This window comes from Suricata suricatta, chromosome 2 (assembly GCF_006229205.1).
Source record: "Suricata suricatta isolate VVHF042 chromosome 2, meerkat_22Aug2017_6uvM2_HiC, whole genome shotgun sequence".
Lineage (NCBI taxonomy): Eukaryota > Metazoa > Chordata > Mammalia > Carnivora > Herpestidae > Suricata > Suricata suricatta.
Genome location: NC_043701.1, coordinates 72120530 through 72133595, shown reverse-complemented (window position 1 = coordinate 72133595; position 13066 = coordinate 72120530). Strand labels below are relative to the sequence as shown.

Below are 13066 nucleotides of genomic sequence, written 5' to 3'. Positions count from 1 at the left end.
GATCTTTTCAGGCACATTTATGTTAAGAGAAGTATCAGGGGGTGTTATCATCAAATGCAACAGGAAACAGTTGTCACATTTATTTTACCTGAAATGAAAAAGATCAAATTAGTCTAAAATATATTCTTCTTTCTTCCATGTCTCTAATCTCTTCACCCTACTCACTACTCAGCTCTACAAATCCTCAATACATTTCTTGTACTTGTGGGGGGAAAAAAGATGCACTGATTATGAGAGACTTCAAAATTATTTTAATAACAATGGGAGCATGCCATACACAGTATGAGCATTTGAACATTTTGTGTTTTCCCAGTATTGACTGTATGAAAAGAGGAAAATAGGAAAAATGTGGTTTAAATTTCCTTCAGTAAACTAATGTCAATGTTCCCATGGAGCAGATGAGGGGTGAACACTCAAGGTAAAACAATCAGTGAAGGTTTTAATTGGGACAATGTTCTCATGTCAGTATGTTCACTGAACACACTATTCAGTTATATAGTAGAACTCGAACTACTATTGTAGTTATCTAGTAACTCAGTTGCCCCTATAATTAAGTTAAAGCAAAAGGTGATCAAGTTTTCAGGAGGTGGGATCCTAGAGCATATACCACCCAATATATGGAACCTATTCTTGTAATTGAGTTGTATTTGGGAGCTAGTAATCTTCTCTAACCTTTAAGCACACCTACTGCTACCCCAAGATTAGAGATATGGGTAGCTTTTCCCTTATACTGAAATCTGTAAAGTTTGATGTTGAATCATGTGGGGATAATACAACTCTTCCCTTCCTTCTTTTTAATCTGTCACTTTAAAATAAATTATATTTTAGAATTACTAAGAATGGCTAATACTTTTATAGCACTCACCATGTTCCAGGAACTGCTTTCCATGCTTTAAAATCCCCTTTAATCCTTATAATAACATTAAATGCAAGATTTTATTGTTTTCTAGATGAAAAGACTGAAGCCAGAAAAACTAAATAGCTTCCCCAATATCACATATCTAATAAATAGTGATGCCAGAGATTGAATCTAGAAGTCTTGCCCCATAGTCTGTGCTCTTACACAACTCTGTGATCTATACATAAAGATCTGCACTCTACATATAAGGTCTGAGAACTTTAACCCTCTAACTGTACCCCTCAAATCACTTCTCCTTCACCATCCCATAATAGAGATCCCCAGTTTACAGCATTGTGTAGATTTCAGCCAACAGAAAACTGAGACAAGTGTGTGGTTTTATTGACCTGTTTTACTACCTTTGGCATTACTCTCTCTCCTCCCTTCTCTCTAGTAATTTTTACCTACTTCCCAAGAGTGTTTTTAGGATTAACAAGTGTTGGGAAAGACTGTCCCTTTACACAAAGGTACTATATAACTGAAAAATAGTGAATTATTTACCATAATGAAAGTTAGCTAATTGGGATGGGGAGGGAACAGAAGATGCAGAAACAAAAGAGAACTATTCTCCTCTCTTGCCCACAGTCTCTAGTTTAGTCCAAAGAAAGGAAATAGTGACAGGAAGCTATTTGATAGCATTTTGTTTCTGCTTAGAATATTTTTCAAAAGAAAGTCATTAAAGAAATGTCTTTGGTCCTGACTATAAAGAGTGGAGTAAACAGCTCAGTCCAGGCAAAAAAACACACAGGATGTGGGTAGCCTGGGTTCTGTTTGTCATCTTAACCCTAGAGTCACACAACCTCGCCAATGGAGATATTACATAGAGTTAAAGGATCTTCCATCGGTAAAGTCCTGTGATTATATTCTTTCTTCTTTTTGTTAAAGAACATCTAAACGTGAAACAAAGTCCTCATTGTAGAAAGTTTACAAATTACATGGAACTCATCTGTAAATATCTCCTCCCACTCGAACATTACCCAGAGATAGCTGGTGACGTTTTGATGTTTATTCTTCTATCTTATCTATTTACTATTTTTCAGAATGAAATCATTGTATACATAGTCCCTTAAAACATTTTTTTTCACTTTGCAAGCTGCCATGAGCATTTTCCCATGTCATTAAATTCCTTTTTATAACACTACTTTTAATAGCTACACTGCATTCTTTATATATTATTTCATCAATCCTCTATTGTTAGAAGTTTGGTATAAATCCAGTTTTTAACTTTTATAAGTGGTGCTTCATGTGAAAAATCATATACATAAATATTGTGAACATCTTTGATTATTGAGTATAATTACTGGTCAAAGGATTTTTTTTAGAATATAAAATTTTTTACACTCATTGCAAAATTACCCTCCAAAAAGCTAATGCTGTTATGCTTTAACCAGCAATGAGTGCTGGTAGGAGGGTGTTATTTTATCATGCTCTTGCTAATAGTAGGTACAGCATATGGTTAATATTTAATGCTGATATGTAAATGAATAAAATAGATGTATTTATTGGCCAACAAAAACACAGTAATTTTTGTTATTTTTGTCTGAAATTCTTTCATTACTATGAATACTAATTATTTTTTGCAGTTGTAAAATTAAGGCTTATTTTTTTGGATATCATATCCTTATAATTTGTTCATTTTTAAATTTTAGAGTTTGCCTTTTCCTTTTCCTTACTGGTTATTTACAGATTTTCATGATACATATATATTACTGTATCATATTATTATAATGCATAGTTTCCAGAAAAAATATACATATAAAGTTTATTATTACTTTACAATCCACTCATGTAAAAGTTTTTTTTTTCAGTTATCCTATTAGGTATGAACACTTTTAAATTTTAAATATTTACCATTGAGCTAGACCCCCTAAACTGTAAATATTTAAATAGGAATTCCTCTCTTTTTTTTCTTTAAAATATTTTTCTTTTGTCTTGACACTACAACTAGTTTTTCCTCTGTAGAAATCTCTGCTTTGGATCTTCCATTTTTAAGAGAGAAATTTTAAGAGAGAAATATTATATTTGGATTTTCATGTATTTATTTTGAAGTGTCCACAACTAATTAAAATATTTTCAACACTATAATTCCTAAACAGTCACCTGTGTAGACTGGATTTCATTCTGAGGTCTTTTAGACAAACTTAACACTTAGCACATGAAAAGTCTATACTGATGACCAAAATGTTTGATGATTACTATATTCTGCAAAATACGCTAAAAATAAAAACAAACCAGATTGATTCTTAAGTCATGAGAGTCTTTCTATATATAACCTAAATAAATTAAAATTGGCAATTATAAGTTATCAGAAATATATATAAAACTATATTAGATTTAATTGGACTATATATAAGTCCAGAGAATTATAGTTACTGAATTTCTGTTTTGCTTTTTTTTTCAGGTTTCTAGGGAGAAACTCAAATTTCAAGTGCCAATACATAATACAAATATATATTAGCTTTGTCTTTTGAGTATTAATTCAGTGTTATATTTGTCTTACTTACTTAATTACATGTACAGGAATAAATGTATATGTGAGGTAAAATATTGAAATGTTATTTGAGAGTATTAGAAAGTTGATAATAGTTTTAAATTTTCTCTTTCTCTTTTTCTTTCAATGGGAATGTTGGTTGGAGGGAAGGAGAGTGGGTGGGAAGAATAAGGAAGGAAGGAGAAATTCAATATTTTTCCAAAGGTGAGTATATTACTTGCTCGGTTGAATTGTTTGGTCCCATGTGACCATCCTTGCAGTTGTGGGGAATAACTGGCAAATTAGCCAGCTTTCAGGGAAAGTTAAAAAAGCTGCTTCTCAAAGTTATCTTTCTTCATGCCTCACAGAATTATGCTACCATTAATAGCCATGCAGGTTGCTAAGTGAATTAAATCAAGTTAATCATTGCTTCTGCTATTGAAGCAAAACTTGATCTTGTAGTGGTTTCTTTTCCCTTGGGCAACCCAACCCTTTTCATTGCCTCCAGGCTTCTTAGAGAACTACCTTCTATCAACTTCACTACTGAACACTTTGAGCAGAACTGACTTTTTTGTAAAGTGTCACACAATTCAGGACTCACCCATAAATTGTTCTAGTCCATGTCAGCCCAATGTGGGAGTAGGGAGGAATTTCAGAAGTAAATCCTTGCGAATATCTCACCAGGTCAGATACTAGTATAGTATGTTGCTTTCTAGGACTAGCTGCGTTTTAATAAAATATTCCTACACAAGTTAATGGATATGAAATATTTCAGGTGTGATTCAGAGCTTTTTCTTTATACTCACTAGTGTTCTGTCTCCTCTGACTAAACTTCATGCTGGCTTATTAGCCTTTTTGAAACAACTGCTATGTCTCTCATAGTCCTTAATCTTTCTGACTCCACAATTTACAATCTGGAAAGGGAGTTGTTTTATTTCTTTATGCAAATATTTAGGTCAGAATCTTGTAAAATTACTGTCTTGGTCAGCATGGGCTACTGTACCAGAATATCATACACTAGGTGGTTTAAACAATAGACATTTATTTCTCACAGTTCTGGAGGCTGTTAAGTTCAAGATCAAAGTGCAAGCAGATTTGGTGCCTGATGAAAATTCTCTTCCTGGCTTGCAGATGGCCATCATCCTGTCTTATCTTCACATGGTGAAGAGAGAGGGGGAGGGGAAAGAGGGAGAGAGAGAGAAGAGAGTACTTACTGCCCCTTCCCATAAGGGCACTAAACCCACCATGATGATCCTACCCTCAGTATTTTGTCTAATGCTAATTACCTCCAAAGACCCCACCTCCAGTTATCATCTCACTGAGGGGCTTAGGGTTTCAACCAATGAGTTTTGGAGGACACAGGACTCAGTTTATAGCAGTTATAACTTCTATGACTATTTGTTAAAACTGAGACTTTTTATTTTATTTTTTTTACTTTTATTTATTTTTGAGAGACAGAGAGAAACAGAGCATGAGCAGAGGAGGGGCAGAGAGAGAAAGAGACACAAAATCTGAAGCAGGCTTTAGGCTTTGACCTAGCGGTCAGCACAGAGCCCAATGCGGGGCTCAAATCCACAAACCGTGAGATCATGACCTGAGCCGAAGCTGGATGCTCAACTGACTGAGCTACCCAGGTGCCCCAAAACTGAGCTTTTTAAAAAATGATGAAGTAATGGGCAGTTAGTCCGTTGCTTCTCACTCGAGCAGCGTAATTCTGCTCTTCCCCTCCCTGTGGACTCCTTTGGATCTCTCCCTTGCATAAATCTCTTCATGGGGGAAAGACCAAGAAATAAAAGGCCCTTTGGTGAGCATGAGTGAGTCAAATGAAGGTTGGAGAATACTAAAATCTTTCATCCTAGTGAGGAAGCCATCATTACACTTTAGCTGGTAAGCACAGACATTTTTACACTTTTTGTCTTGGCTTTTTTCATCTCTGTTATTTGTTCAGAATTGTTAGTGTGGTGTATGTACTGTCAGAGTTAGACTTTCATTTGAGATTGCCTAAGATGATATTAAAGAACATGAAGCGAGTCCCCCATGGTGCCTTTGTGCAAATAGAAAATAAGTTCTCTCTATCAGAAACCTTGACAGAAAGGTGGAAAACTGACATGATAGGTTTTGTTAAGCAAGACTATTTGCTAGAAAACTGTCTTAGTGAATTTAAAATTTTCCTTTCCTAGGGGTACCTGGGTGACTCAGTCGGTTGAGCATTCCACTCTTGATTTCAGTTCAGATCATGATCCTGGCGTCATGGGCCTGAGCCCCATATCGGGCTCTCTCCCCCTCCACCCTTCCCCCATTCACGCACTCTCTCTCTGAAGTAAAAATATAAAAAAATTTTCTTTCTTAAGAGTTTGCATATAATAAATATATGAGAATGTATATGAAACATGAAAATATTCAGAATGATAAAGATGTCTATAGTGTGATTTGCACATTTAGATGTGCCTTTGTTTTGTTCTGTTTTGTTTTTCAGCATACAACCTAAGTATCCATATGCAGTGGCCCTATTAGAGAGTGTGAAATCTGCCTACCTGATAAAGAAACATCCTTTACTTGTGTAGCAGTCTGAAGGACTGATACTGATAGTCTTTTCATACAGTCTTAAGCAACTGCTTTGTTTATAGGGAAGCAGAGAACAGAGGATGAGTTCATTGTGACACTGTGTGTGACATTCATCTAGGGTAGAATGTACCTCTTCTATTAAGTGGCATCTATGAATTCTCGAGACATCAAGCTGCAAAGCAAGCTGTCCGAAGGAAGTACTAGGGATGAGGAACTGTGTACCATCGAGATGTAAACATAGCTTTTCACTCTCAAATCTGAATAGCTGCTGGGACAGTGATATTTTATTTAGATCAAAATCAGGGCTGGGCGCCTGGGTGGCTCAGTCAGTTGAGCACCTGACTTTGGCTCAGGTCATGAAGTCAAGGCTTGTGAGTTCAAGCCCTGCATTGGGCTCTGTGCCAACAGCTTGGAGTCTGGAGCCTGCTTCCAATTCTTTGACTCCCTCTCTCTCCCTCCCCCGCTCACACTGTGTCTCTCAAAAATAAAATAAAACATTAATATTTTTTAAAAATCAGGATAAATAATAATTATTAATGTTACATTATTTAACTTAATCCAAATAAGAGTCCTGTCAGTTAAGTTGTTGTCTGCCTTTTGAAAATTTTATGTAATTTTAAAAACCACAATTCCAGTTAGGTCACTTTTTTGGTGTTGGGGTTTTTTGGTAATATATTCCTTCTTAATAGCCCAACAACAAGAGTGACCGTTAGGCCAATGTCTGACTGGTAAGGAAATCATGGTCAATCAGGTAGAGAAGCACTAGGCTTTTTCTATGAATCCCAGTGGCTCTATGAGGTTTCTTCCTTAGTGAACACTCATCTCCTAGATGGAATCAATGTAGAATACTAGTGTACTCTAGCTCATGTTTTCAAAGGGGTTTTTGGGTCCGGGAACCACAAAGCCATGGTTAAAATCATTCACAATAATTATGTAAAGATAAGAAATTACTTATAGGAGATAAATAGAAAATAATGTATAATAACAGAAATGATTACTCTGGAAAATTGAGTCACTATTTATAAGTAACTAAAGGATACATAATAATTAATAACAATAATAATGCAAAGAAATATTTCTAGGACTAAGCATATGAAAACAAGCAGGAATATATAAGTCTCTTGAAAAATTTGAGCCTGTGCAAAAAATGTATGAAAAAACAAGAGATTCTTAAAATAAACAGGAGTCAGGTTGAGTCTTACACGCTCTGTAACATTGAAACTAAATGGAAATCAAGTGATAGGGCATTCCGCCCAATAAGAATGGAATACGTGTCTGAGCATATGCGTCCGTGTTCAGTGTTTTGGTCAGGGGAGCTGAGACCATTGATGTCATAAGCAGTAGGATCTATATGAGATAGATAATGTGGGAGCATCAGAACATGACAGCTTCTGTTCTCCAAGCAATCCCTGAAAAAATGTGTGGCTATCTCATTCTGTTTATGTTTATTCTCTGGGCCCCACTGAATACCTATTATAGAGATGCACATCCTAACACCCCAATTAGTTCAAAACCTATAAAGCTTCAGATAGTTTCAGTTGCTCATTTAAGGCACAGTTTCTAGTTTGTTTTGCCTCCTTTGCTAAATCAAATGTTTAAATGTTTCTCATAAACCTTTTTTTCATCTTTGCTGTTATTCCTGATGATTTATCTACTTAGAAAATAGCTGGTATGATTCATAATCTTTCAAAAATGTGAGTTGTGTGATAATGCTTTATTTTTTTTATGTCCAACAGACAGAATGTGCAAATTTCATGCGCGTACTTCAGCCCTACAACAAAACTCACATTTATGTGTGTGGAACTGGAGCATTTCATCCAATATGTGGTTATATTGATCTTGGAGTCTACAAGGAGGTAATATATGAAATAGAATGAAAACAATTGTTTGTAATAATGTTTCTTAATATCTTTGATGTGAAGCAGTCATATTTGACTATAAAATTTGAATCATATAGTTTATAAGAACTCATGTTTCCACCCACCTTATGGATTGCTATTTTGGTTATACACTTTATCTACCTAATAACAGGGGTTTTTTGGGGTTTTTTTTTTTTTTAATAGTTTATTGCCAAGTTGGTTTCCATAGAACACCCAGTGCTCTTCCCCACAAGTGCCCCCCTCCATAACCATCACCCCCCATCCCCTTTCCTCTTCCCTCTTCAGCCCTTGGTTTGTTTTCAGTATTCAAGAATCTCTCATGATTTGCCTCCCTCCCTCTCCTTTACTTTCTTTTCCTCCCTTCCCATTCTAATGGTCCTCTGTTAGGTTTCTCCTATTAGACCTATGAGTGAAAACATATGGTATCTCTCCTCTGCCTGACTTATTTTGCTTAGCATGACACCCTCAAGGTCCATCCACTTTGCTACAAATGGCCAGATTTCATTCTTTCTCATTGCCATGTAGTACTCCATTGTGTATATATACCACATCTTCTTTATCCATTCATCGGTTGATGGACATTTAGGCTCTTTCTATGATTTGGCTATTGTTGAAAGTGCCACTATGAACATTGGGGTACATGTGCCCCTATGCATCAGCACTTCTGTATCCCTTGGGTAGATCCCCAGCAGTGCTATTGCAGGGTCATAGGGAAGTTTTATTAATAGTTTTTTGACAGTTTTATTAGAAGTTTGTTTAATGAGATGATCAAAATTAAAAGTGCAAAATGTTGAAAATGCTTGTTTTCTATGGGCTTTATGTACGTCGTTATTTTCTCTTGAGTTTCCATTATAATTAGATTTATATAGTATGTTTTTCTTAGTAAAAATCCACATCCCATAAGGCCTTGCAGTGGAATTGTATCTTATATATAATTTCATTTTCCCCATTTGTCAAATTTGACCTGATACGTATGGCTACAGTGGTGCCTACTAAGCACAGAGGATTTTAATTATTTTCTTAAAATTGGATCAATAGTCATTAGCACACTGAATCATGATTTCTGCCAGATCAAATTGACATAGTGGAAATAAAGGTTGTACTAAGTTAGGAGTCATATATTCCAGCGATCAATGAGCATTTTAATAAATGAGAATAAGGCAGACTTCAGTAATTTAATTAGTAACTAGTACATTAAAGCACCTTCTTTGGGTCATGTACTGTGCCAGGCACTTTTCATGGATGTTTCTTTGAGACTTCACAACACTCTTAATTGAAGTTAACACCTTTGTAACTCCCAACTTACAAGTTAGTAAAAATGGAATCTCTGTGGAATTAAATAACATGACTGAAATCACCCAGCTAATAAGTGGTCTGGCAAAGAATTGAACCAAAGCAGTCTGTCTCCAGAGCAAGCATGCCCACCTGAGATTTAGAAGACATCCTCTAAATCGTTTCTTTGTATGGGTTTGATGGGTTGTACTGTCATCCTTATGTTTATGTGTACACTACTTGTGAATAACCACACATATTTGCAGGATAATTGGCTGTGTGTTTGAAAGCAACGTCTGGGCTTATGGAACACCTTTCTTTACGTTGATTTAACCGATTCATGCAGAGATCAAACCCACAGCTGTGGCTGGATTAATTTTCCTCTCTAACCAACTTGTCTAACCAGCCTGTTCTCAACTGTTTGAAAATAAAGCAACTCTCATAGTTAAATCTCTGAACCACTAGGAGACTTGGCAACTTGAATCCATCATTCTTTGTTGCTGGTGTAATGTTCTCTTCCTTAGCTTTGATGAAGGGTAATATATAACAGTAGCTCTTAGCATAGGGTGTAATTATATGAGATAGGCCCACAGCTTGGATGTGTTTTGAGCCCTGAGGCTAAAGGCCAAACTCACAACTTGCTGAGGGGTGCAAATAGTGTTCTTTACCTCCTAAAAGTCACAAGTGCTGAAAGGGAATTTAGATGGAGCTAATTACTTAGCTTGGGACTGTCAAGCAGCCCTGGGGCAGTCAGATTTACAAGTTCTGTGAACTCGAGAATTATGAGTGAGCAGGGATACGGAGCCTTGTGTGCTTTCCACTGGTCAGGGGCGCAGGTAATTGTGCAGTGATGCTGCTGGAAGATTGTTAACTTTTTAAATGAATTGTTAGTCCTGGGAATTCATTGTCCTTCCAGAGTGAATTTAGAAGGCTCTTCCTTCTAAATTCAGAGAGATAAAGTTGCTCCTAAAGTGGCTAGAAAGAGGGATCAGCAATAGATAGAAGGGATGGAGGAGAGAAGTTTGGGAAGTCCCTTCCAGGGGACTTGTGTACAGCGTGGCTGGGCGATGAGAAGAAAGAGGAAAAAAAAAAAAAAAAAAAAACCTCAAATCAATTCCAGATTTCTGTCTTTGGCAGTGAATTGGACAGTGGTATTACTTATTGAGGTGAGAATAGTAGTTAGTTTGGGAGGGAAATGGTAGGCTAGATTTGTACACTCTGCATCTGAGAAATGCAGGTCATGCCAAGTGGGCATGTGGATCCGGATTTCAGGACAGAAGTCCGGGCACTTGTTAACAGCTAATAATGTGTGGAGAGCCAAGGTTTGAATCATGAATTATGGCTTCAGCCATTTACCAGCTGCATAGTCTTAGGCTCCCTGCATAACATTTCTAAGCTTCTGTTTATTTAGAAAAATGATAATGATACTAATAGTAACTATCTCACCCAGTTATTTTGAGGAGAAAATGAGAAAATGCTTTTGGCAGAGTACTTCCTTCCTTCCAGTCACTTAGTGCTCAGCCATAATAGGTGATAGGAACACAGAAAGGCAAAAAGGCAAGGATTTTAAAAGTGTGGGTTTAAACTTCAAGGTGAAAATAATGTCTGCAATATATGTATGCATGAATGTGTGTGTGTCAAGTGTATGTGTATATACACATTCAATATATATACATCATTCTGTGTGTGTGTGTGTGTGTGTGTGTGTGTGTGTAGATACACAATATATACATATATATACATTCCATGATACTGGCAATGTCTGCTGGTTGTTTAGTATTTACACTGGAAGAGTGTTCTTTGCTCTGGGATCTCCCCTCTGCTGCTGCAAATCTCTTTAATTGGGGGTGGTATTAATAATAACTTTGCCTCGTTGCTATGTGGATTAAAAGTTTCCTATCATGCTTATCTTTTTATTTCAACAGATGTCTGTGCACAGCTTATTTAGGTACATTTTGCTTAATGAATTAGGCTTAAGGAATTTAACAGGACAAGTCTTATGAAACTGAAGCTGTCTCAAAAGTTGGCATTGTGTACATTAGTCAGTTTATCTCAGAAAGTCCATTTAATCAAACATTATTTTTTATATGGTTTTCCTACTGGTGTCCTTCACTCTGGCTTAAGGAAATTTGCCTGATATTTTCTTTCTTCAGGCAATTATAAGTGAGACCTTGTCCTAAGCCTTCACAGATACCAATTTTATGGGCTTATCTTGAGAATTTAATGAAATGAAACATCTTAAAAACAGAAGTCTGTACAATTATCAGGGTTTATCCAGTACTTTTCAACAACTGTGCCATTCTCTGGTTTTCTTGGTTTTTCTTTCTTAGCTTTTTACTATAACCTCTGGCTCACCAGGATTCAGCTTACTTTTTGTCCCATTACAATCCCCATTATAGGCTTTAGGGTCTCCAGTTCTATTTGATCTATGGAAAATAATGTGCTCTCAATGGTATTTAAACATACATAAGAGCCATTATCTACAGGTGTTTTTTCCTCCTGACAGATCTCTAGCCCCATTCCCAGTTGGGAAGTGTGCCCTAAATATGTTCTCACTGGACCTTTTCCATGCCTAGGCTCCACTATCACAGCTTCTCATTAGCTGGCCTGTTCTAACCAAACATACTTGGATTTGATCATATTACACGGTCATGGTGGGTCTATAAGTTGTTTTCAACACGTTTTTAAATCCACAAGTTTGAAATTCGGAGATGAGATTAGTTAACAGCATGAACTTTGGGGACAGCCCTGAGAGTTCAGGCTACTGCTTTGCCTCTTACTAGCCATGTGATGCTGAACAAGATACGTAATCCCTTGAAGCCTCAATATTTCACTGGTAAAGCTGGAATTCTTAAAATAGCTACATCTCTAGGCTTACAGTGAGGATTCAGTGAGATAATGTATATACATTTTCTGGCCCATGGTTAGTCCCTATTAACAGCAGGTCTTTTCCTGTCCATTTACTTAAAATGATGAAATAGCATTTGGCAATCATGCTATTTAAATTGCTGCCACTGTTTTTTTTTTAATAAGGTGGTAATTACTCTTGGTTCTGTTCAGAAGAAACAAATCTGAAATGACAGCATCATACAACAAGTAATCCAATATCCTCCATCCTTTTTGCTTCATTGCTTACTTTCTCGATAAGGAGCTCGGAGTGTACCTTTCTTATCACATGTGTGTTCTGATATAACTTGGTAGGTACGCAATCCAGAGAAAATGTCTGAAATGCTGAGTTTCTCTAACTAGTGCATGTGTGGGGTGAGTCAGCCTTTCTGTTGGATGTTAGTGTTGTCATTGTTATGAAATAAACTCATGGGGCCATATTCATTATACATTCATATTTTTCTTGGAAAGTTCAACTTAAGATGTTATTTTTTCCTGAATATTAAAAGTCAGCCAATGTCATTCTGTCTGTGGCCACTATTATAAAAATAGATATTTCAGCCAAAATAACTATGTGGTTTTAATGTGTACAGTGTTTTCATAATAGTGAAAATACTACAACAGGGTTTTTTTGTTGTTGGGTTTTTTTTTTTTTTTTTTTTTTTTGCCACATGTATCAACAGCTCAGTAAATGAACTCCCTGCCTTAAAATGCTTTTGTGTCTCTAAAATCACAAAAGCTTATTTTGGTATAGTTGCAGATGCTTGAGTCAACAAACCGAAATAGTAATGGAAGTATAATTATTATAGTAAATTAATTAATTAATTTTTAAAAGTAATCTCTATATACCCAACGTGGGGCTCGAACTAATGACCCTGAGATCAAGAGTTCCACGCTCCACTAACTGAGCCAGGCAGGCACCCCATCAATTCATTTCTTAAGTGAGAATTATTAGCCTCAGTAAATTTGTTTTTAGGCTTAAGAAATATGTATGCTTGACGGTGATTTTGATAATGAGAGTGGTCCAGACTTAGTGTTTTGATTACATGACTACTTCCGATTGAAAAATTCATTCAGTATTATCATTACTCCTTG

General features: G+C 36.2%; 1 protein-coding gene across 1 annotated transcript in view; it reads left to right on the top strand.

Moving 5' to 3' along the window:
* Positions 1-13066, top strand: part of SEMA3D (semaphorin 3D) — a 182582-nt gene that overhangs the window by 95607 nt on the left and 73909 nt on the right. The window contains exon 5 of the mRNA XM_029928204.1: positions 7670-7789. Within this exon, the coding sequence (XP_029784064.1) occupies positions 7670-7789 (120 nt within the window). The remainder of the gene's footprint in view (positions 1-7669; positions 7790-13066) is intronic.